A 25,345-nucleotide genomic window follows, 5' to 3' on the forward strand; every position below is an offset into this window, starting at 1 on the left:
CATAGAAGAACTGTACAAAAGATATCTTAATGATAAAGACTATTAGAGCTAGACATTCTGGAGTGTAAAGTCATGGGCCTTAGGAAGCATTACGAAAAACAAAGCTAGTGGAGATGATAGAGTTTCAGCTGAGCTATTTCAAATCCTAAAAGATGATGCTGTAAAGTGCTGCACTCAATATATCAGCAAACTTGGCTGATAAAGAAGGCTGAGCGCCAAAGAACTGCAGTTTTCAAACTGTGGTGCTGTAGAAGATTCTTGAGAATCCCTTGGACTGCAAAGAAATCAAACCATTCAATCCTAAAGGAACTCAATGTTGAATATTCATTGGAAGGACTGATGCTGAAGCTCTAATACTTTGACCACCTGATGCAAAGATCTGACTCACTGGAAAAGGCCCTGATGCTGGGAAAGACTGAGGGCAGAAGGGGAAGGGAGCAACAGAGGATGAGATGGTTGGATCGCATCACTATTCAATGGACATGAGATTGAGCAAACTCTGGGAAACAGTGAAGGACAGGGAAGCCTGGCGTGCTGCAGTCCATGGGGTTGCAAAGAGTTGGACACAACTGAGCACTGAATAACAAAAATGCTTAGCTTCCAGATAAGACTCTAGATGCCCAGAAGGCAGGCTCTATTCTGATCATCTTTGTGTAAGCTGCCGGCTTTACTTCTCACCACTAGGAGTTTGCACCTAGCTGATCTTCTTTACTTTTTAATATATATCTATTTTTTAAAATGTTGCTGGTCATTCTGTTATATTTTAACTGTGGAGCTGTTAATTCTGACACTAAAATACAGTTATGAAACCCCACACTCACCTCTTATAAAAATGTGTGGTTACCTACTAGGAACATATGTAACCAGATTTGTTTTGTGCCTTTCTCTCAGCTACACAAGGGACATGCCCTCCTGCCGTTCGTAGGGTGATACTTTCTCTCCATGCTGTCTGTGGTAAGTGGCAAGCAGTGCTTTTCCCTAGTGAGAAGGAAGTCAATAGGCTGTATTTTACAGTGACAGCTGGGCCATTTGACTTGAGTCTTATTACACTTGATGGCTACCTTTAGGGAATGTCTTTTTCAATTGTTTATTTTCCAAGCCTCTTGTCAGTTCAAACTACAGAAAACAAAAGGGAACCCACATTTTACTAATGTGCACTCATAACATGAAAAGCACTTTGTCAAACATGGACTCATGAAGATATTTTACTCTAATGAAATCCACAGATATTTACCAGAAATTAATAACAATATGGGAATGATACAAATTTAAAAAATTCTAACAGTCCACTCATGGGTATTATATTTAGGAAATAATAAGCATATAGATATATAAATTTGAAATTATCTGAATTACTTAAAAGACCTCCCTAAATGCCAAATTAAGACAGGTTTTAATAATAGGCACTCATTTTAGGAAGGCACTTTATCCATACTTCTCAAGCCATTTACTGCATTTTTTCAGTGGGGGAGCCACTGACATTTCAGCAAAGCAATCATTATTACATAATGCTGTTGTAAGCATTACTAGAGATTTAGTATCCCCGGCCCCTGGATACTGCCATTACAACAACCAAAAGTGCCTCTTATTATTTCCAATTGTCCTCTAGGGTAACAGTTGTGAACTGAGTATATTAGTCAAAATAGGCCAAGTGATGCTGCAGTAACAAACAACCTCAAACCTCAGGGATATAATTTTTTTTTTAATTTCTCTCTTACTCTACATATACAAAACAAATCAAGAGGTACATTCTGCTCATTATAATGACCAAGGACCAAGGCTGATAAGGCTCCATTGCAATAAGCACACAGTCACTGTAGCAATGGTGATCATACAGGGTGTATTGGAAAGAAGAGACATCACAGTTGGGGAATTATAGCTTTAGGTATCAGAACAAGGCAGAAAAGCATAATTTTGAAGGATAAGGGCACACCTTGAGATGCAAAACCTAACCTCTAGGTTCCCTAGAACTAGTTTATTCCTTCAAGTAAAGAAGGTAGTGTTGAACAGGGAAGTCTACCAAGAAGGCACTGTCTCTTGGCAGTAGAGAAGAATAAAAGATTTGATTAAAAACAATACAAAGCAAAACAAGGAAATAAACAAGAAATCATAGCTGCCTATTCCATTCATTGAGGAGAAAAGCAGGCTAAAATTACGTAAGACTCCCTAAACCACAGGGATAATTCCAACTGGCCTAGAATTAATTCTGGCTCTGTGCTAATGTAAACTTGCTCCTAATGGCTGATGAAACTCACTTTTTCAGAGATACTTAATAAATAAGGGAACAAAATCATGATATTCAAATATATGCTAAGGAAAAAGGAAAGGATTGTAAGCTATGAGAAAAAAAATAAATGTTAGACTCATAATAACATCCAAAGAATATTCTCATGGAGCATATAAAAATTATGACCAAATCTCTCTCCTTAAATTTTAAAAACTTAAGAAACAAGTGATTCAATGAAGGAAGAGCTCAAAACACAAATGTAAGAACTTATAAGATAACTAGACAGAAGGAGAAGATAAAATTTAAGCTGTCAGAGCTCAAGAAAATCAGTGGGAGAAAAAATAAAACCATCAAATTTGGAAGGATAAAGTAGAGGAATATAAGGAAGAACAGACACTGTTATAAACATATTAAGAAGAAAAGCTAAAATAACTAAGAAAGTGAATGAAAAAGAGATACAACAGGGTATATAACTGGGATTTTTAAATTGAAAAAAAGAAAAAATAGAACAAATAGTTAAAAGGCAGATCCATTTTGACAACAGTATAGCATGAGGAAGGGGTCTTCCTAGGTGGCACAAGGGTAAAGAATCCACCTGCCAATGCAGGAGATGCAAAGGCTTGGGTTCAATCCCTGGGTCTGGAAGAGTCACTTACAACTGAGCATGTAGCATGCACAGCAAGAAGCCTGCTGAGCCACTCCAGGCCCCCAGAGCACAGGGGAGGGATTGCGGCAGGCCACGGTGCATGGCTGTGCTCCTCCACGTGCTGACACTGCAGCCACAGCTCTCTGCCAGTGCCCATCCCAAGGTCTGTAGAGGCAATGAAGAGTCCCCAAACATACTCGTCTACAAAGTAAAAGAACAGACTGTTCGATGCAGGGAAATAGGGAGAGGCTGTTTCTTGTCACAAAAAGGCAGACATATATCTTTCTGAATCTATGGGCTGACATGGCCTAACCATGCCCATTTATTACTGGAATTGCAAACGGATTGTTGCACAAAGCAGTTATTGGTCATTCTGGAGAGGTGGAAAAAGAAAAGTATTTAAAGGTATGAAGTCCAGCAGAATATGGACAAGAATGTTGCTCCTCATCCTCGGGTATCTCCAACCCTCTGCTGTGGAAGTTAAAACTGCAGGTCCTTTCTTTTCTAGAAATGGAGGCCAGCCTCAGAGACACACCTGCAGAAATTTAGGGGCACTCTATTTTTGTGGGATCTATTTAAATCAGCAACAGAACAAGCTAGCAGAGCTATGCATAAGGAGCAAAGCTCAAAAAGATTATTAAAACACCTATGAATGAGTACATAACCAAAACTGTATTTCTAAAAAGGGATGTGGAAAAAATAAAAACTAAAGAGGCATGTGGAGTTCTTTGAGGCTAAGAATGAAAAAAAATGAAAGAAAATAAACAATGAAAAGCTGAAAAGGAGAGTCCCCCAAAAGTTCTAATAAAAATGATGTCATAGATAGATGCTGATTTTCTTTCAAAAACAAATCAGAGTTATGGAGTTTGTCATCACATTTAAAACTTCAACATCACCAATCTGGCAGAAGTTGGTGGCAAATATAGGGAAAGCCAAGGACATACCAATACTCAGTCTTATTCTAATTTTCCACCTCTAAAATTTCTTCTCTTAGAGGAATATTTTTCAGAATGTTCTGAGTGAACTTCAAATAAGTAAAATAGAAAAGTATGTTAGAGGAGGAAAAGAGGATAAATAATATAGCTCACAGACATTAATAACAACAAGAACAATACAGAGAAAGCCACCATGCCAGGGATATTCCCTAAAAGTGCATAAATTGTCAGTACTTCAGGAGAAAAGGCAGACCCAAGACAAGAAACTGAAATATGTAGCAAAATTCACTTTTTGACTCAAGCTAAAGATTTCAAGATTTGGGAGACAGTAAACTGAGAGGTTCAATTTTTCTTATTATAATCCAAATGGCTACTGAGAGTTCTAGTCCAAGAAACACTTATATTTCTGTTTTCAAGGTTACAGATGTATAAAAATGTTTTATGTAACCATCTATGTTATAAAAAATAGTTCAATGGCAAATTTTAATATGAAAGCTTAGGGCTCTTTGTATTCATTTTTTTTAAATAAATTTTATTAATTCATATGAGGTTTATAAATTGTATACCATTCTAGATGAAACTATGTATCACACACTACACAACTTCAACGTAAAACATTATGACTAAAAGAATCCTTTAGATTTCTATTTATGAGGAAAGAAATAAATGATTAGTTTTGCTCTTAATTATCAGTTTACATAGTTAGTCAAGTTATTTTGTAAATTTAACTTTTTTGTTGTATAGTGCATTATTTCAAAATATCCAATGAATTATCCTTTTGTCTTTAATGGCACATAGTGGAAGTAATGCCCATTGGCAGTGTTTGATTATAAGAAAACAAAATAATTGTGCTTTGAAAGTGATATAATTCAGATAAATATTCTTGGAATAAAGATAAGAATGTGTATATATATGTGTGTGGTTAATACCTGGAAAAATAAGCTAGAATAGTCCACAAAGATAAATATTCTAGTAAAGATGTTATTGGACTTCAACAACTTTAAGAAGGAAGGAAGAAAGGAAGGTGAAAAAGGAAAAGAAAAATGAAAACCATTTGGGCATCTAGACAAAAATATTTAGTTACTTACAACAGAGAAAAAACTGGCCTGGCCTCAGAATTCTCTGCAGTAATATTCAATATCAGAAAATACTAGACTAATACAAGAACCTTAAGAAAAGAAAGTACTATCCCAAGTGGTTATACTTTGCTGCCTTCACCTGGGCGCTTCAGAGTGCAGACTCGAACAAAGGTTTAATTGCATGTATTCATTAGTTTCCTGTGGCTGCTATACTGAACTTTGTGGGTTAGGACAACAGAAAGTTATTCTCTTACAGTGTCAAGATCAGAGCCTGATATCAGTTGTCACTGGACTGTAATCAAGGTATTGGTAAGGTTTGCTTCCTCAAGAGCTCTAAGGGAAATTTGTCTCTTGATTCTTACAGCTAGTTTCTGGAGGCTGCCAGCATTCCTTGACTTGTGGTTTTATCTCTGCAATCTCTGACTCTGTGGTCATACTTTCTTCTCTTCCATTGTGTAATCTCCCTCTTCATATTACTTATAAGGACACGTGTGATTGCACTTAGGACCTACCCAGACAACCCAAGCATAATCAATCCATTTGAAGAACCTTAATTAATCACATCTGCAAAGATTTTTTTTTTTGCTTTGTATAAAATATAGAATTTACAGGTTACAAAAAACTTAAATAAAAAATTAATGGAATTGTAAAGGACTACTCTTCTCAATGCAAATAAACTTGAAAATTAGGATGAATTAGATAATATGCCAGAAGCATATTATTTATCAAAACTATTTACAGGAGATATTTTAAAGATTTTCAAAATACAAAAAAGAAAACAAAATCAAAGAATCTCCCTCTCCACTCCCCTTCACCCCAATATAATAAGGTGCCTGCATTAGACAATTCACAGGAAAATGCTAACAGAACTTTTAAACAGCAGATAATTCCAATGGCATTTTATGTTTAGAGATCAAATTGCCAACATCTGTTGGATCATGGAAAAAGCAAGAGAGTTCCAGAAAAACATCTATTTCTGCTTTATTGATTATGCCAAAGCCTTTGACTGCGTGGATCACAATAAACTGTGGAAAATTCTGAAAGAGATGGGAATACCAGACCACCTGACCTGCCTCTTGAGAAATCTGTATGCAGGTCAGGAAGCAACAGTTAGAACTGGACATGGAACAACAGACTGGTTCCAAACAGGAAAAGGAGTACATCAAGGCTGTATATTGTCACCCTGCTTATTTAACTTATATGCAGAGTATATCATGAGAAATGCTGGACTGGAAGAAACACAAGCTGGAATCAAGATTGCTGAGAAAAATATCAATAACTTCAGATATGCAGATGACACCACCCATATGGCAGAAAGTGAAGAGGAACTAAAAAGCCCCTTGATGAAAGTGAAAGTGGAGAGTGAAAAAGTTGGCTTAAAGCTCAACATTCAGAAAACGAAGACCATGGAATCTGGTCCCATTACTTCATGGGAAATAGATGGGGAAACAGTGGAAACTGTCAGACTTTATTATGGGGGGCTCCAAAATCACTGCAGATGGTGACTGCAGCCATGAAATTAAAAGATGCTTACTCCTTGGAAGGAAACTTATGACCAACCTAGATAGCATATTCAAGAGCAGAGACATTACTTTGCCAACAAAGGTCCGTCTAGTCAAGGCTATGGTTTTTCCTGTGGTCATGTATGGATGTGAGAGTTGGACTTTGAAGAAAGCTGAGCACCGAAGAATTGATGCTTTTGAACTGTGGTGTTGGAAAAGACTCTTGAGAGTCCCTTGGACTGCAAGGAGATCCACCCAGTCCATTCTGAAGGAGATCAGCCCTGGGATTTCTTTGGAAGGAATGATGCTGAAGCTGAATCTCCAGTACTTTGGCCACCTCATGCGAAGAGTTGGCTCATGTGAAAAGACTCTGATGCTGGGAGGGATTGGGGGCAGGAGGAGAAGGGTTCGACAGAGGATGAGATGGCTGGATGGCATCACTGACTCGATGGACGTGAGTCTGAGTGAACTCTGGGAGTTGGTGATGGACAGGGAGGCCTGGCGTGCTGCAGTTCATGGGGTCACAAAGAGTCGGACACGACTGAGCAACTGAACTGAAGTGAACTGAGGGTACATAAAAATAAAGTTTCTGATTTATTTTTATGAAGTGGGCATAAAAGTGATCTCTAAAATCAACAAAGATTATACACACACACAAATACAAAACTAGCAACCACATTTCAATGGTTCAACAGAAGTCACTGTTATTTCAATATTAGGATACATGGAAATCAATATCCTTCTTACAGTCAAACAATAGCCAGTTAGAAGACACAACAAAAGGAAAAATCCTTTATTTTCAAAAACACCACAAAACATTAAACTATCTCAGAATATGTGTGTGATCATTATGAAAAAGACTTTAAAATGATACAGAGGAACACAAAATAATATATGAACAAAAGGAAAAGCATTACTTGTCCTTAGACAGGGTGACTCAACATCATATAAATATAATTTCTCCCTAAATTAACCTACAATCTTCACACTAGTCTAATAAAGATGTCAGCATCACTTTGGCAAAATAATCAAGCTGAGTCAAAAGTTCATTTGGGAAAATAAACAAGTAAAACTAGCCAAGAGAAGTCTGCAATAGAAGAGTAATAGAGAGGGACCAGTCTGTAAGTATTAACCCATTACAGAGCTTCAGTAATTACAACAGTGTGACACTAGCACATGGATACACAGACAAATCATAGAACGGATTACGAAGTTCACATATGGCCTTTTACAAAAGGTGGCATTTCAAATAGGTGGGGGAAAGGTAGATTATTGATTAACAGTGTTGAGAAAAATGGGTCTGAAAAAAGAAAAGGAAAACAAAAAAGAAAATCTGGTTTCATTCCTGACAACTAGTAAACAGGATAAATTCCAAATGTCTTAAATTTTTAATTACTTTTTTTAAAAAAGATCAAAATACCAGGGGAAACCATAGAAAATGGAAGGCCTTTCTATTTGACAGGAAGTCCAGAAGCTATAAAAGTAAAAATGATAAACTCGATTACAGGTTTAAAAAATGTATACAGTGAAAAGTAAACAAGCAAATTAAGGCAAATATCAAACTGGGAGAAAAATATGTGAATTTAAGTCACAAACAAAACGTTAACCTCACTAATTATAAAGAGTTTCTAGATCAATGAGAAAAATACAATCCAATGAGAAAAATGGACAAAAAATATTCACAGTTCACAAAAAAGGAAATATGAATGGTCCTTCAATATACATAAAGAAGCTCACTCATAAAAAGAAAATAAAACAATTTTCACCTATCAGATTGGTGGAGATTGAAGTTCAATAATTCACTACTTTGGGGAAACTGGGTAGGGAAACAAGTCTTTTCCTACTTGTTGGTGAGAGTGTAAACTGGTATAACTTCTTAATGTTCACCAAGCATATAAATACTGTACCCTTTTAAAGTATACTGTAAGATGCATATGTTTGTGATATGATCTATGCACAAGGCTATTTATTGTGGCACTACATGTCATGCAAACATGGGCTCAATAAAGGACAAAAATGGTATAGACCTAATAGAAGCAGAAGATTTTAAGAGAGGTGGCAAGAATACACAGAAGAACTGTACAAAAGAGATCTTCACGACCCAGATAATCACGTTGGTATGATCACTCACCTAGAGCCAGACATCCTGGAATGTGAAGTCAAGGGGGACTTAGGAAGCATCAAAGCTAGTGGAGGTGATCGAATTCCAGTTGAGCTATTTCAAATCCTGAAAGATGATGCTGTGAAAGTTCAGTTCAGTTCAGTTCAGTCGCTCAGCTGTTTCCGATTCTTTGCGACTCCATGAATTGCAGCACACCAGGCCTCCCTGTCCAACACCGACTCCCGGAGTTCACTCAAACTCACGTCCATTGAGTCCGTGATGTCATCCAGCCATCTCATCCTCTGCCATCCCCTTCTTCTTCTGCCCCCAATCCCTCCCAGTATCAGAGTCTTTTCCAATGAGTCAATTCTTTGCATCAGGTGGCAAAGTTTTGGAGTTTCAGCCTTAGCATCATTCCTTCCAAAGAACATCCAGGGCTGATCTCCTTCAGAATGGACTGGGTGGATCTCCTTGCAGTCCAAGGGACTCTCAAGAGTCTTCTCCAACACCACAGTTCAAAAACATCAGTTCTTCAGTGCTCAGCTTTCTTCACAGTCCAACTCTCACATCCATACATGACCACTGGAAAAACCATAGCCTTGACTAGATGGACCTTTTATGGCAAAGTAATGTCTCTGCTTTTCAATATGCTGTCTAGGTTGGTCATAATTTTCCTTCCAAGGAGTAAGCGTCTTTTAATTTCATGGCTGCAATCACCATCTGCAGTGATTTTGGAGCCCCCCATAATAAAGTCTGACAGTTTCCACTGTTTCCCCATCTATTTCCCATGAAGTAATGGGACCAGATTCCATGGTCTTCGTTTTCTGAATGTTGAGCTTTAAGCCAACTTTTTCACTCTCCTCTTTCACTTTCTTGATGTAAGTGAAAAGCCTCTTGATGAGGCTTTTTAGTTCTTCTTCACTTTGTGCTGCACTCAATATGTCACCAAATTTGGAAAAATCAGCAGTGGCCACAGGACTGGAAAAGGTCAGTTTTCATTCCAATCCCAAAGAAATGCAATGCCAAAGAATGATCAAACTACCACACAATTGCACTCATCTCTGCTGCTGCTGATGCTGCTATGCCACTTCAGTCATGTCCAACTCTGTGTGACCCCATAGAAGGCAGCCCTCCACACACTAATAAAGTAACACTCAAAATTCTCCAAGCCAGGCTTCAGCAATATGTGAACCGTGAATTTCCTGATGTTCAAGCTGGTTTTAGAAAGGGCAGAGGAACCAGAGATCAAATTGCCAACATCTGCTGGATCCTCGAAAAAGCAAGAGAGTTCCAGAAAAACATCTATTTCTGCTTTATTGACTATGCCAAAGCCTTTGACTGTGTGGATCACAACAAACTGTGGAAAATTCTGAAAGAGATGGGAATACCAGACCACCTGACCTGCCTCTTGAGAAATCTGTATGCAGGTCAGGAAGCAACAGTTAGAACTGGACATGGAACAGCAGACTGGTTCCAAAAAGGAAAAGGAGTACGTCAAGGCTGTATATTGTCACCCTGCTTATTTAACTTATATGCAGAGTACATCATGAGAAACACTGGGCTGCAAGAAGCACAAGCTGGAATCAAGATTGCCAGGAGAAATATCAAATCCTTAGATATGCAGATGACACCACCCTTATGGCAGAAAGTGAAAAAGAACTAAAGAGCCTCTAGATGAAAGTGAAAGAGGAGAGTGAAAAAGTTGGCTTAAGCTCAACATTCAGAAAACTAAGATCATGGCATCCAGTCCAGTCACTTCATGGCAAATAGATGGGGAAACAGTGGAAACTGTGGCTGACTTTATTTTGGGGGGCTCGAAAATCACTGCAGATGATGATTGCAGCCATGAAATTAAAAGATGCTTACTCCTTGGAAGGAAAGTTATGACTAATCTAGACAGCATACTAAAAAGCAGAGCCATTACTTTGCCAACAAAGGTCTGTCTAGTCAAGGCTATGGTTTTTCCAGTAGTCATGTATGGATGTGAGAGTTGGACTATAAAGAAAGCTGATCACCAAAGAAGTGACGCTTTTGAAGTGTGGTGTTGGAGAAGACTCTTGAGAGTCCCTTGGACTGCAAGGAGATCCAACCAGTCCATCCTAAAGGAGATCAGTCCTGGATGTTCACTGGAAGGACTGATGTTGAAGCTGAAATTCCAATACTTTGCCACCTGATGCAAAGAGCTGACTCACTGGAAAAGACCCTGATGCTGGGAAAGATTGAGGGCAGGAGGAGAAGGGAATGGCAGAGGATGAGATAGTTGGATGGCATCACCAACTCAATGGACATGAGTTTGGGTGAACTCTGGGAGTTGGTGATGGACAGGGAGGCCTGGCATGCTGCAGTTCATGGGAGTTGGACAAGTCTGAGCAACTGAACTGAACTGATATGTGATAGTGAAACAATGGAAGCAGCCTAAAAGTCTATTAATGTCAATATATAAATATTCATTCCATTCATACAATGGAATCCTGTGAATCCAAACAAAAGAATGAAGAAGCTCTTTACTCACTGACTGTTAAGAGAATGATTTTCAAAACCACTGGAGGAGAAGAGCACACAGACGTCTTTGAAGAGACACAGAAAAAAACTGATGAATCTGACTTTGTTGATGAGAGTGAACCGAAGTGTGAAGGACACTTTTTATTAATAGTAAGTACTTTTTAGTGCCTTCTGCATGTTTGAAATCTGTAGGAGAGGACACAGGCAATGAGAGGAGAGCAAACACATCTTTTGGAATGTTCTTTAAAAAAAAAAAAAAAGCACTGGTTAAAATAAAAACTTGCTTGTTATTTGCAAAATCTATAATAGGCCATTCTAATAATATTTGTTTGGAGAATTAAAGATGTCCTCTCCAACATTCTTAACTCTAAGCACACTAAAGAAGGTAAGCTTTTAGATAAGATATAATTAGTAGAATCACATGTTTAATAACCATGATATCCACAGAGCTGCACAATGCAGCTCTATTGGGATAAGATAAAACAATTAAAATTTCCATTTCTATTATTTTATCTTATCCTTATAATATATAAAGTAGCATGCCGCTAAGTTTTGTCTGACTCTTTGTGACCCCATGGACTGCACCATGCCACAATTCCCTGTCCTTTATTACCTCCCAGAGTTTGTCCAAATCCATGTTCACTGAGCTGGTGAGGCCATCCAATCATCTCATCCTCAGTCATCCACTTCTTTTGCCTTCAATCTTTCCCAGCACCAGGGTCTTTCCCAATGAGTTGGCTCCTTTGCACCAAGTGGCCAAAGCATTCGTGCTTCAGCATCAGTCCTTCCAATGAATGTTTATGTTGATATCCTTTAGGATTGACTGGTTTGATCACCCTGCAGTTCAATGGACTCTCAAGAGTCTTCTCTAGCATCACAATTCGAAAGCATCAATTCTTCAGCACTCAGTCTTCTTTATTGTCCAACTCTCATATCCACACATGACTACTGGAAAGTCACAATTTTGACTGTATGGGCCTTTGTCAGCAAAGTGATGTCTCTTCTTTTTAATAAGCTGTGTATGTCATAGCTTTCCTTCCAAGGAGCAATCATCTTTTAATTTCATGGTTACAATCACCATAATTTTGGAGCCCAAGAAAATACACTCTGTCATGGCTTCCAATTTTTCCTCTTCCATTTACCATTAAGTGATAGAACCAGATGCTATGATCTTCATTTTTTGCATGTTGAGTTTTAAGCCAGCTTTTTCACTGTTCTTTCACCTTCATCAAAAGGCTCTCTAATTCCTCTTTGCTTTCTGCCATTAGGGTGGTGTTATCTGCATATTTCAGGTTTTTTATATTTCTCCTGGCAATCTTGATTCCAGTTAATGACTCATCCAGCCTGGAATTTTGCATGATGTACTTTGCATATAAGTTTAAAAAGCAGGGTGACAATATATAGCCTTGGCGTATTCCTTTCCTGATTTGGAACCAGTTGGTTGTTCCACGTCTGGTTCTAACTGTTGCTTCTTGACCTGGATATAGATTCTCAAGAGGCAAGTAAAGTAGTCTGGTATTCCCACCTCTTTAAGAATTTTCCACAGTTTGTTGTGATCCACACAGTCAAAGGCTTTAACATAATCAATGAAGTGAAGTAGATGTTTTTCTGGAATTCCTATGCTTTCTCTATGATCCAACAAATGTTGGCAATTTTCTCTCTGGTTCCATTGCCTTTTTATAAATCCAGCTTGGACATAACAATGTTTTCAGTTCATGAACTGTTGAAGCCTACCTTGAAGGATAATGAGCATAAGCTTACTAGCATGCGAACTGAGTGCAACTGCAAAGTAGTTTAAACATTCTTTTGCACTGCCCTTCTTTGGGATTTCCTGGAGAAGGAAATGGCAACCCACTCCAGTATTCTTGCCTGGAAAATCCCATGGACGTAAGAGCCTGGTAGGCTACAATCCATGGTGTCGCAAAGAGTCAGACACGACTGAGCGACTTCACTTCACTTCTTTGGGATTAGAATGAAAACTAACCATTTTCAATCCTGTAGCCATTGCTGAGTTTTTCAAATATGCTGATTTACTGCATGCAGCACTTTAACAGCATCATCTTCTAGGATTTTAAATAGCTCAGTTGAAATTTCATCATCTCCACTAATTTTGTTTATAGTAATGCCTTCCCACTTGACTTCACATCCAGGATATCTGGCTCTAGGTAAGTGACCACACCACTGTGATTACCTGGGTCATTAAGACTTTTTTGTACAGCACTTCTGGGTATTCTTGGCACTTCTTAATCTCTTCTGATTCTGTTAGGCCCTTGCCATTCTGTCCTTTATTGTGTCTATCCTTACATGTAATATTCCCTTGCTATCCCCAATTTTCTTGAAGGGATTTCTAGTCATTCCCATTCTATTGTTTTCCTCTATTTCTTTGTGTTGTTCACTTAAGAAGGCTTTCTTATCTCTCCTTGCTGTTCTCTGAAACTCTCCTTTCATTTTGGTGTATTTTTCCTTTCTTCCTTGCCTTTCACTTGGCTTCTTTTCTCAGAATTTATGTATACCTATTTATGATTTATAAATTATATATTAATATGCTATTTCATAGTATATAAGGGCTTCTCTGGCTGGTGGTTCAGGTGTAAAGAATCTGCCTGCAATGCAGGAACCACAGGAACACAGGTTCAATCCCTGGGTTGGGAAGATCCCTTGGAGAAAGGCATGACAACCCACTCCAGTATTCTTGCCTGGAGAATCCCATGGGCAGAGGAGCCTGGCAAGCTACAGTCCACAGGGTGGCAAAGAGTCAGACACAACTGAAGATACTTAGCATGCACGCATAGTACATAAAGTAGCATGTGCTGTGCTGTGCTAAGTAACTTCAGTCATGTCTGACTTTGTGAGGCCCTGTGGACTGTAGCCTTCAGGCTCCTCTGTCCATGGGGATTCTCTAGGCAAGAATACTGGGTTGGATTGCCATGCCCTCCTCCAGGGGATCTTCCTGACCCAGGGAGTGAACCCACTGCTCTTCCAGCTCCTGCTTTGCAGGCAGATTCTTTACCACTGAGCCACCAAGGAAGCCCATAAAGTAACACATTAATATATAACTTATAAATCATAAACAGGCATATATAAATTATCTTGTGGGCTCAGTCTTTTTCAATCCATAGAGGATTGTAATCAAAATGTTTGGTAACCACTGCTAAATAATGATTTTCCACATATATAAGGAGAATTTAAATGTGCTGTAAGAATATTTTATTGGGGCATAGCAAGAAGCACCAGCCATAAACTATGAATTTCTAAATAAATTACTATTAATTCATTTGGTACAGCACTTAATACAATGCTAACTAAAGAGAGATTACTAATAAATAATAGAATTTTAAAGTTAGGAAAGAAATTATATATTACCTATTTCAAGTGTCAAACATGAGGTAACTACAGGTGGAGAGAATAATGGTTTCCATGTCATATGCCTGACTCATAGTGACACAGCCAGGTACAGATCCCAAATTTCCAAAACCTTTGTCTTTCAACTATTCAACACATAAACATAGAAAAACTGACAAATATTTAACAAAGTATTCTCTTTGGAGAGAAAAGGAATACTAGGTTATCTGCTACTTAATTTCAAAGACCCTTCCTTTTGTTAAATATCTGTCTTTATGTCTTTCTATGTCCATGGTGGCTCAGAGGGTAAAGAATCTGCCTGCAAGGCAGGAGATTTGAGTTCAATTCCTTGGTCAGGAAGATCCCCTGAAGAAGGAAATGGCAATCTGCTCTAGTACTCTTACCTGGAGAATTCCATGGACAGAGAAGTCTGGTCGCCTACAGTCCATGGGGTCACAAAGTTGCACATGACTAAGCAACTAACACATACCCACACACACCCTATTTTTATTTTTGCCTTTTTTCTAGCCTTCCCAAAATCACATCCTGTTTTAGAAGAAGGAATAGTAAATTTTCTTTTTTATCATGTTAATTTTTTAAGCCACTGTATATCAGAAAAATTCAAACCTGAAGTTAATCCTGCTTTTGTCCATCTCTTCTATCAAAAACAGCCTCTGAACTCTAAATGTCTTTCTATCAATAATCCTCTGCAAACAATCCAGCACAAGAAATATGTGCCCAACCCTCCCTGAAGAAAAGATGGGATGAAAAATGCTATAGAGAAATTTAAAGTATTTACGGAGATTATTCAGATCCGTTTTGAATAACTGTCTTATATCTGTGTTGTCCCTTCACATTTTGTAGCATTTAAGAAATCTGATTCTATCTCCTCACAGACACTGGGTCAACCACGGCTATGTTACCTAACAGTTTTGTCATATATTGGGAAACTGATAACCCTGTTGGGTTGAGAATAGTGAATGTCATACTGCAGATAATCGCTTAGCAAAGTGTCCAGCATAAAGTTAGGCATACACTACTTAATTCTTTTTAAGTCAAACACTTATAGTCACGTGAAGTGACACACCCGAGGCCTCATCTTTCCTATTAGGATACTGAGAAACGCAGACTTTTCCTCTATGGAGACTTAGATTTCAAGGCATTTAGGGAGTTGGCTAAATTCTTAAAATGACTGGGAGGGATTAAACAACAACAAAAACATGCCTCTGGAATGGCCAAAGTTTTAGCCACACACCACACCAGGACAGCAGGCCCTTCCTCATTCCTTTCCCTCCCAGGGGCAGAAGAAACTACATTTCCCAGTGGCCCTCAGGCAGCTTCCGGTGCAGCGTGCCGGCGCTACTTCCGGGCACATCTGTTACGTCAGTTCACGGGACCCGACTTGGGGCTGAGGCTCATTTTCTTAATATGGGTTCCTTCGTCTCACAGCCCCTCGAGCCGGTCAAGTTCGTTGCGCCCCCTGAGGCCACCTCCACCCCTAAGCCCGCACAGGTCACTGCACCCGGAGCGCCAGCCTCTCCAGCGCAAGCCCCTCTATTTAATAACTGCTGGAGCTGTCGCGTGCTCTCCGGGTCGGGGCTGATAGGGGCAGGCGGGTATGTGTACTGGATGGCGCGGAAGCCCATGAAGCTGGGATATCCCCCGGGTCCTGGGACTATTGCGCAGATGATCTTCGGCATCAGTGAGAGTCTGGGCACCACCCTTGGGCCGGGGGAGAGGGAGAGGGAGAAGAGGAGATCGGAGATCAGACACGTGGGGCGTGGGGGGGCGGGGGGCGAGGCACCCCGGTTGGTCACGTGGCCGCAGGCATCCCCTCCAGTAAGACGCGCGGGGAGGGAAGAAGTAGTTGCTGGGATACTTTCTTTGCTTTGTTTTTTCTTAAATAACACTATATATATATGTGTGTGTGCATATATATATATATATATTTTTTTTTTTTTTTTTTTTTTGGAGAACTCTAGCCTCAATCTTTTTAATCCTATTGAGAGCTATTAGAAATAGGTATGAGCATGGTAGTCTCATTTTCCTGTTGAACAAACCCAGACACAGAGAAGTAAATATGTCTTAAGTCAGACATCCAGGATGTGACACACAGCCAGTCTTTGATCCCGGGTTTATGTGTCACCAAAACCCATGCTTCTTTTCTAGGTTGTGGAGAAAGACTGAGTGAGGGCACTTGACCTTTGCCTTTGAAGGTAAACTGTAGACATGGGTTCAAAGCGCACGTATGAGGTCTTCTGCCTATTGTGACCCCATAGTTATTACTTGTAAGGATACTAAGTGATGGTCAAGATGTCTTCTGGTAAAATGTGGTGATTCTTTTAGCTCTTTAGATCAATTGAGTGAGTAGAATTTTAATTTTTCATGTCTCTTATTGTCTTAACTAGATTGCTTAGATCAATTACTTTTTTGCATAGGGAAAGTAAAAATTTTTTTCTTTCAACTTTCCTTTTCTGAGCTTCACTCTTCTATAAGAAATCTTCAAGGATTAGAGTTGCCATATATGAAAGCACTTGGTACTTTCCTAGCACATCAAGTACTGTTTTGTTTATTTCCCCCCTAGGCATTGCTTGCTGGGGTGTGGTCATCCTGTCAGACCCCAAAGGAAAGGCCTTCCGCACTGGATGAAAGTGCCACCAGTGAATTTGTCGTCCCTCCACGTCCCTGTGACACACAGAGGAAGAATGGCACTTATAAGCGTTCTGGACAGAAATGTGGACATTGACAGACTTCAGTCCGGCAGATACGACATGACTGAAAAGACAAACATGGATTGTCATTCATGGTCAATGACTGTTTATGGCATTCTTCGCAGGCTCCACAGGGACCAATAAATCCCTGAGAAAAGAGAAGAGGTTCTGTGTCTTATTTGAGGAAGGAGGGTATAATTGTAAATATATATAGAGAGAGAGGAAGGGATAAACCAAATGGGAAAGTTAGCTAAAGTTATTTTCAATAGTTCTTTTTATCATACTTTTCCTATAATTGGGTCAGCACCTACTATCCTGGGTAGGTATCATATAATACACAGAAATACATAAAACATGTATGTGCATACTGCTCATACTTCCCAAAGCATTGTCAGATCCATGACCTTTTGAGAGTTTACCAGCTACTCTGAGGAGGTTATGTCATTGGTGGTAAGTGAACATTAAAAAACAGAGTCCTAGTGATATGCCCAGGGTCATTCAGCGATGCTGTTTGGACTTGTTCTTGTCTTTCAGAACTAGGATTGTTCCCAGGAAGCAAGAATTACCTTTATGAAACAATTGGATAAGCATAAAAATCAGCATAAAATAAAAAGCTTAAGTACCAAAATACTTGAGAGAAATTCAAAATCTTTTGTAGTTGTGTGTGTGTGTGTATGTGTGTTTTGTTCTTTTCTCATAAGCACTGGAAAAGTTTCTGTGATGAAACTCAGTTGCTTTTGAGATAAAGACTGAAAATTAGAGACTTTATGCCTGAGAGAAGTCTGCTTCCTACTAGGTTTTTAATTTTTTTCTCTGCAATACTGTGGTTTCTAAAGTTGTGTGTAGCTATTTTTTCAGAGCAGACAAATACTCTTCAACTCAACTGCGAATCACAATGTCTACATTTTGGATGGTAGGTTGAATAAGTAGATACCTTTTAGGGCTATTTTTTTGATATTGTATATAAGTATACAAGTCTATTAAGCCTCACAAATGACAATAAGTCTCTTGCATTGTCTACACTAGAGTTCATGGCATGAGTGATTATGTATCTATCCAACTGAGAAGGTTTTTCAATATAAAATATTTAAGTGAAATATTAAATTCAGTTATGTGATGTTAGTGAATACAGAAGTTTTAACTTAGAAGGGACCAGAGAGGACCCAAAGCAGGGGACTTCCTTGAGGACGCATGACACGTGTATGTTCATTTGCTAAGCCATGTCTGACTGACTGTAGCCCACCAGGCTTCTTTGTCCATGGGATTTCCCAGGCAACAATACTGGAGCGGGTTGCTATTTCCTTCTCCAGGGGATCTTCCCAACCCAGGGATTGAACCCACATATCCTGCACTGGCAGGCAGATTCTTTACCACTGAGTCACCAGGGAAGCCCCCCATGACACATGATAATCCACTAAAATACCCATGAAGACAAGTTACTGCCTTCTTTAAAAGGTAACCCATTCTGTTGAAGGAAAGCTTCAGTCCTAACATTTTCTTAGTTTTAAAACCAAATTACAGTTTGCTCATCTTGGCTTGATTTCCTGGATACATAATGTAACTCTTAAATGTATATATTATAATTTTAGCATGTTTCTCAGGATTCATACCAGTATGAATCTTTAATCAAATAAAAGCTTTTTCCAAATAAACTTGCCCAAAGTATACTGCCAAATTAGGTTTGGCAGACTGATTCCAAATCAAGAAAGGAGTATGTCAAGGCTATATGTTGTCACCCTGCTTATTTAACTTATATGCAGAGTATATCATGAGAAACGCTGGTCTGGATGAAGCACAAGCTGGAATCAAGATTGCTGGGAGAAATATCAATAACCTCAGATACACACATGACACCACGCTTAGAGCAGAAAATGAGGAAGAACTTAAGAGGCTCCTGATGAAAGTGAAAGAGGACAATGAAAAAGGAGACTTAAAAAAACTCAACATTCAGAAAATTAAGATCATGGCATCCAGTCCCATCACTTTATGGGAAATAGATGGGGAAACAATGGAAACAATGACAGACTTTTATTTTTGGGGGCTCAAATATCACTGCAGATGGTGACTGCTGTCATGAAATTAAAAGATGCTCCTTGGAAGAAAAGCTATGACCAACCTAGACAGCATATGAAAAAGCAGAGACATTACTTTGCCAACAAAGGTCCGTCTAGTCAAAGCTATGGTTTTTCCAGTAGTCATGTATGGATGTGAGGATTGGACTATGAAGAAAGCTGAGCACTGAAGAATTGATGCTTTTGAACTGTGGTGTTGGAGAAGACTCTTGAGAGTCCCTTGGACTAAGGAGATCCAACCAGTCAATCCTAAAGGAAATGAGTCCTGAATATTCATTGGAAGGACTGATGCTAAAGCTGAAACTCCAGTACTTTGGCTGGCTGATGGGAAGAACCAACTCATTGGAAAAGACCTTGATGCTGGGAAAGATTGAAGGCAGAAGGAGAAGGGGAAGACAGAGGATGAGATGGTTGGATGGCATCACCGACTTGATGGATATGAGTTTGAGCAAGCTCTGGGTGTTGGTGATGGCCTGGAGTGCTGCAGTCGTTGGGGTTGCAAAGTGGGACACGACTGAGCAACTGAACTGAACTTGGACTCACTTAACTAGGTGTGAGCAAAGTACTGTTCTGCCATATCTAAAGGCAGGTATAATCTCCCTCCATCCCCTCCCCCAAATAGCTTAGAATTTGTAGTTAAAATTGTTTCAATTTGCTTTCACTTCTGTCAGTGCTAAATTAGAGGCCATGGTTTGTTTTAGGGATGAATCTTCAGAGGGAAAAGAGACATTGCCTTAGTTCTGCAAAGTAGGAGGTGCATTTAGTGTTCCTGTATTACCCTCTCTTTTCTCAGGGATGAAGTGCATTTAGTGCCCCTATATTATCTTCTCTTTCCTTGGGTGAGCAGGACAAAGAAGCTCAAGAATCAAAGGATCCCTGATTGACTTAGCAGTGAAGAATCTCCCTACCAGTGCAAGAGACAGGTTCAATCCCTGGATCGGGAAGATTCCTTGCAGAAGGAAATGGCAACCAATCCAGTATTCTTGCCTGGGAAATCCCATGGACAGAGGGGCCTGGTAGGCTACAGTCCTCTGGGTCGTGAAAAGTGGGCATAACTTAGCAAGTGAACAATAACAACAATTTAAGAACACCAGCTTAATTATGATGGGTTTTAGAATCTTTGCAGTATGGAAATGAGAGTTTATTTTTTCCTTTCACAAAGAAAGGAAAAAAAGTACAAAAACAGGCAATTTAAAAACACACTTAGAGTTTTCCTTGGAATGCAGATCAAAATGTGTCAACACTGGTATTTTTCATGGTGTCTAAAATACCTATTAGGACAAACTTAACATGGTATAAACTTTGATATCTCCAGATGATCAAGAAATGACTGTACCATCTCTTATTTCCTTTGTGTATTGCACTGACTAGTCTAGAAACCAGTGAACAGCTAACAACATATTAAAGGACCTGAATATAGACTGATCCTTGGGATCTTGTGTACTGGGGGGAGAGATAGGGGTCTCTTTTTTCCCTAGGTGAATTAATGGACAGCTGTTGCTTGCAGCACTGCTGTATGCCAAATGCAGACCAACCTAAACAGTTCTGGAGTTTCACCTGACAGAAGCCATTGAAGAGACAGCTGTTGCTGGCAGCCTTAGAGGTTAAGCATTTCAGCTGTGATTTGTGCTTCGCTCCCACCCTCAACTAGCATTTGCCCCTTGCTCCTTTTTTATTACTCATTTCTCAGCCTGACTGTGTCTGAATTAGGGGCCTCTTGAATGATGCCACTTGATTTGACAGCATGAAATATATTGCTCCAAAATTAAATATATGTTCAGGCCAAGCTTATGTTCAAGAACCCCCTCAAACCAGGCTTGGCCTCAACTGATTTATTGCCAGGAAGTTGATGAAACCCACACTTCTCAAATCTTGAAGTGAGGAATAGTAAGCAATTTTGAGTTGAAACCTTCTTCTTCTTTTTTTTTTTCTCTCTTTTAAATGACAGATAAATCCTTGCCTTGACCCAATGATTATTTAGGTATCAGGGGCAAAGAGAGGTGAGAGACCTATAATTACACACCATTCAGAGGTATCCTAAGAGCATGGGGAAAAAATTTGTCACTCTTCTAAATGCATGTCTCTTGGCCTTTGAGCTATTCAACAACTTGTCATTCAAATGTAAATGTAGAGAAATGGCCAGAAGGGCGAGTGTTAAATGCAACAATGCCACTAAAAGCACTTGCTCAGTCTTGTGACTGAATGTGCAGGGGCTTCAGGAGTGTGGTTGACAGAATTCTTCAGATGGACCCCCCCAAGGCTCCCAACCCCTGGGTATACACACACCTTCTCCTAGTTATTCAAACATCGTTCTAGGTATGGCTGTGAAGGAAATTTGCAGATGTAATTAAGGTTCCAGGTCAATTTGATCTGAAGATAAGATTATCCAGATGCACTAAATCACATGAGCCCATTATATCTTGGTCCAGAGGTCAGAGACCTGAGAAAACAGAGATTAAAAGCAGGAGGGGGAGTCAACAGGCTGGAAGAAAACAAACATCCATAGTGAGAATTTCCTGTGGAGGTCATGTGACTAGGAATGACTAACAACTCAAAGGGAAATGAAGCCCTCCCTCACTTCTGCAACTGGAAGGCAATGAATCCTGTGAATCCCCTATGAGCTTAGAAGAGGGCCCTGTGAGAATGAAGAACTGCAACCCCAGCCAAACCTTGGTTTCAGCCCAGTGAGACCCTAAGCAGAGTATCTAGTTATGCTGTGAAATGAGATAATAAATTTAAGTTGTCAAGTTTGTGATAATCTGTTACATAGCATAGGCAATGAATACAAGGAATCATAAAGGAATACAACTTCCTTCAATACAAGGAAGTTTGAATACAAGGAATCAGAAGTGTTTTGTAGTATCATAGTCATAGTGGAACTAAGCAGAACCCCATGGTCCCCTCCCCCCGAGAACAAAGGCCTCCTAGAGTCACAAAAGAGTAGGCTCAAGCAGTTAATGATAAGAGAGTCATAGACTCAGTGTCCGATGAAAAATGGTATTAACACTCTTGCTCATAACAATCTTTATCTTTGTGAGAATTAGAATAATTGTAGCTTGCTCTGCCCACAAAGGTAAGTAGGCAACTAAAACTGTCACCAAACAGATACTACAAAACCATGTCAGTATCTTCTACTCTGACACAGAGTGACATATAGCACCCTGCTGCTAAGTCACTTCAGTTGTGTCTGACTCTGTGTGACCCCATAGACGGCAGCCCACAGGCTCCCCCATCCCTGGGATTCTCCAGGCAAGAACACTAGAGTGGGTTGTCATTTCCTTCTCCAATGCATGAAAGTGAAAAGTGAAAGTGAAGTCACTCAGTTGTGTCCAACTCTTCTCGACCCCATGGACTGCAGCCCACCAGGCTCCTCCGTCCATGGGGTTTTCCAGGCAAGAGTACTGGAGTGGGGTGCCATTGCCTTCTCCATATAGCACCCTATGTCAGCATAAAGTTGCGGTCCATGGGGTTGCAAAGAGTAGAACACAACTTACCAACTGAACAAATGAACAACAATGTCAACAACAACAAATAAAGAAGTTACAGAAGATGGACCTTCACCTCTAGTCTCAGAATGATTCTGATTTGCCCCTTTCCTGTTAGCCAATTTCTGCTTCTCCAAAATGTTAATTATAAAAATGATGTCAGCTGATAATGTTTAATCTAACTCCTGTCTTCTTCTCTAGTGAATATACACAATATCCTGCCTAACCTGTTGAATCCTTTCCTGGATTAAAAGGAACAAGAATGAAAAATTAAGTAGTTAAAAAATGACTAACTCTCTATCCCCAGCTTCCCCTCTTAGCAAATTTGCAGGCTGACCAAGCAGGCAAGAGAGCATTCAAAAGAAGGTCAAGAGAAATCAGCAGGCCTGCAGGCAATGGAGAAATGATGAAGAATCTGACCTCCTACCTTAATGATTAAATGAGGTTGTTTTTCTTTTCTCCCTTTGAAAATTACTATGTCTGAACAGAATTTTCAGAGTTGATCTCCAGACATGAGTCTGCCTTCTCCCCAGGTTGCCAGCTTTTTTGAATAAAGCACCTTTCCTTTCTATTGACACTTTCCCCTCAGTTAACGGGTTCTGAGAAGTGAGCAACCAAACCTGAGTTTAGTAACAAAAGTAGGTGGGACACTAGACCAAACAAACATCCCCATTCTGGGCACTTGGGAAGAACAAGAAGGGACCACCTGAAAAGCATTTGTCTTCATAGTTACAGTCTTCATTTGTTCTTTTATTGGTGGTTTTCTTGGATAATCTATATTTTGTTTTCTAGTAAAATTGTTCCACTGTTAAATCTATTTTAAAAAATTACAGCACCCTTTTTATGTGCCAAGCATTATGCAAACTAAATACTTTGTAGGTATCATTTATTCCTTTCTCAGCAACCCTGTTTTAAAGATGAGATGCTTGAGGACCTCAAGGATGCAGAGCAGGTAAGAATTTCCCCAACACCTCAAGTGATGAACCAATAGTAGCTTGGCTAAGAGAAAGTGAAAGTCACTCAGTTGTGTCTGACTCTTTGTCCCAACTTGCCCAAATGAACTTAGTTTTCACCTACTTGTGCTCTTCTTTTTCCTATCTCCATTAATAGCATTTCCATCTAATCAGAGAAGCTAGAGATTGTGGAATTATTTATGAGCATCTTTATCATTTTTCTCTTCTTTTCATAAGTCCTGATTATTTTAACTCTTTACAGCTCTTTCGCATCCATTTCCATTGCTATTGTTTTGGATCACCTAACATCTTTTCTCATGTACATCACCATAGTAGATTTTTAATTTCTCCTTGCTTTCTGGAAACCCTTCTCATCTGCCCTCCACGCTATAGCTAGTGTAGTCATACAATGTTTCCCCTTAAAACCCTTCAGTATCTCTGCTACACACAAAATGAATGTTATTGCATGGAATGCCTTTTGTTATTTCACTCGCCATAACTTTCCATCTTTATTTTATTTCCACTCTCTGGATTTTGTACCACAGCCCCTCCTTCCATGTTCCTGCCACTTTACTCAGCTCTTCCTAAAAATGCCATTCTCCATGCCTTTGTATGTTCTCTCCCTTCAGCCTATAATCTTCCTTTTGTGAAGAAATCCTGCCTGTCTTTCATAGCCCAGCCCATATGTCACCTCTCTGGTAAAGCCGTCCCTGAAAAGTCCCTATGTTGTCATTACTTTCAGGGATGCACAACTGTTAGACTTCGGGCAGACTTCTATCACTGTACTTAAAATACCGCTCAGTAATTATTTATGCATTTGTCCCTTTCTACCAATTGTGAACTCTTCAAGAAGAGGATTATGCCTTTTTTTAACCTTCTTGTTTCCTATTCCCAGCCACAGCAGCAAACATGCCAGGCACTCAGTTGGTGTTCAATAAATATCTGATGAAGAAGTGAATAAAGGGCTGAACAAAGGAGTAAGGAAAGAAAAACATCTGTTGTATTTGACAACTTTAGTGTATTTCAGTGCTTCTTACCTGGAGTGGGATCCCTGGTCCAGCAGCATCAGCATTCCAAGAACTCATTAGAAATGCAGATTCTTATCCCCATGCCAGAGCTACTACTGACTCAAGAACTCTGGAGTTGGAGCCCACCAATCTGTAATGTAATACACTCTCTGGGTGATTTAACACACTCTCTGGGTCAGGGCGGTGGCTGAGAGGAGCTACCACACGCCCGAGATAAGGGGAGGCAGCCGAGAAGAGCAGCCCCACATCCAAGGAGTGGCAGCTGCATGGGCACAGGAGGGCTGAGAGGAGCTACTCCACATCCAAGGCCAGGAGGGATGGCCGGTGAGGAGATAACCCTCGTCCAAGGTAAGGAGCAGCGGCTGCGCTTTGCTGTAGCAGCTGTGAAGAGATACCCCACATCCAAGTTAAGAGAAACCCAAGTAAGATTGTAGGTATTGCAAGAGGGCATCAGAGGGCAGACACACTGAAACTATAATCACAGAAAACTAGCCAATCTGATCACATGGACCACAGCCTTGTCTAATTCAATGAAACTAAGGCATGTCGTGTGGGGCCACTCAAGACAGGAGGGTCATGGTGGAGAGGTCTTACAGAATGTGGTCCACTGGAGAAGGGAATGGCAAACTACTTCAGTATTCTGGCCTTGAGAACTCCATGAACAGTATGAAAAGGCAAAATGATAGGATACTGAAAGAGGAACTCCCCAGGTTGATAGGTGTCCAATATGCTACTGGAGATCAGTGGAGAAATAACTCCAGA

The 25,345-nt window shown here is 39.8% G+C and overlaps 1 protein-coding gene and 1 long non-coding RNA gene across 3 annotated transcripts in view; one reads left to right on the top strand and one right to left on the bottom strand.

Moving 5' to 3' along the window:
- Window positions 1-25,345, bottom strand: part of LOC147366908 (uncharacterized) — a 1,139,839-nt gene that overhangs the window by 628,403 nt on the left and 486,091 nt on the right. The gene's annotated exons all lie outside the window — the stretch shown is intronic.
- On the top strand, window positions 15,706-17,204 carry DMAC1 (distal membrane arm assembly component 1). 2 transcript variants are annotated; one of them, XM_086415166.1, is made up of 2 exons: window positions 15,706-16,036; window positions 16,919-17,204. In XM_086415166.1, exons 1-2 carry the CDS (start codon window positions 15,763-15,765, stop codon window positions 16,981-16,983), a joined length of 339 nt encoding a protein of 112 aa, XP_086271292.1. In that variant the 5' UTR covers window positions 15,706-15,762; the 3' UTR covers window positions 16,984-17,204. The 2 variants fall into 2 exon arrangements, with proteins under 2 accessions (XP_086271292.1, XP_086271291.1); XM_086415165.1 differs by having other exon boundaries at window positions 15,706-15,950.

The sequence above is a fragment of the Bos grunniens genome, chromosome 8 (genome assembly GCF_055505025.1).
Source record: "Bos grunniens cultivar Pamir isolate PY7600 chromosome 8, Bosgru_T2T1.0, whole genome shotgun sequence".
Classification (NCBI taxonomy): domain Eukaryota; kingdom Metazoa; phylum Chordata; class Mammalia; order Artiodactyla; family Bovidae; genus Bos; species Bos grunniens.

What these genes read in the sequence shown, in the direction of transcription:
- DMAC1 (XM_086415165.1), top strand. Translation starts at nt 15,763, where the DNA reads ATGGGTTCCTTCGTCTCACAGCCCCTCGAGCCGGTCAAGTTCGTTGCG. An exon ending in GGGCTGATAGGGGCAGGCGG is followed by an intron (nt 15,951 to 16,918) that starts GTATGTGTACTG and finishes TTTCCCCCCTAG; the next exon opens with GCATTGCTTGCTGGGGTGTG.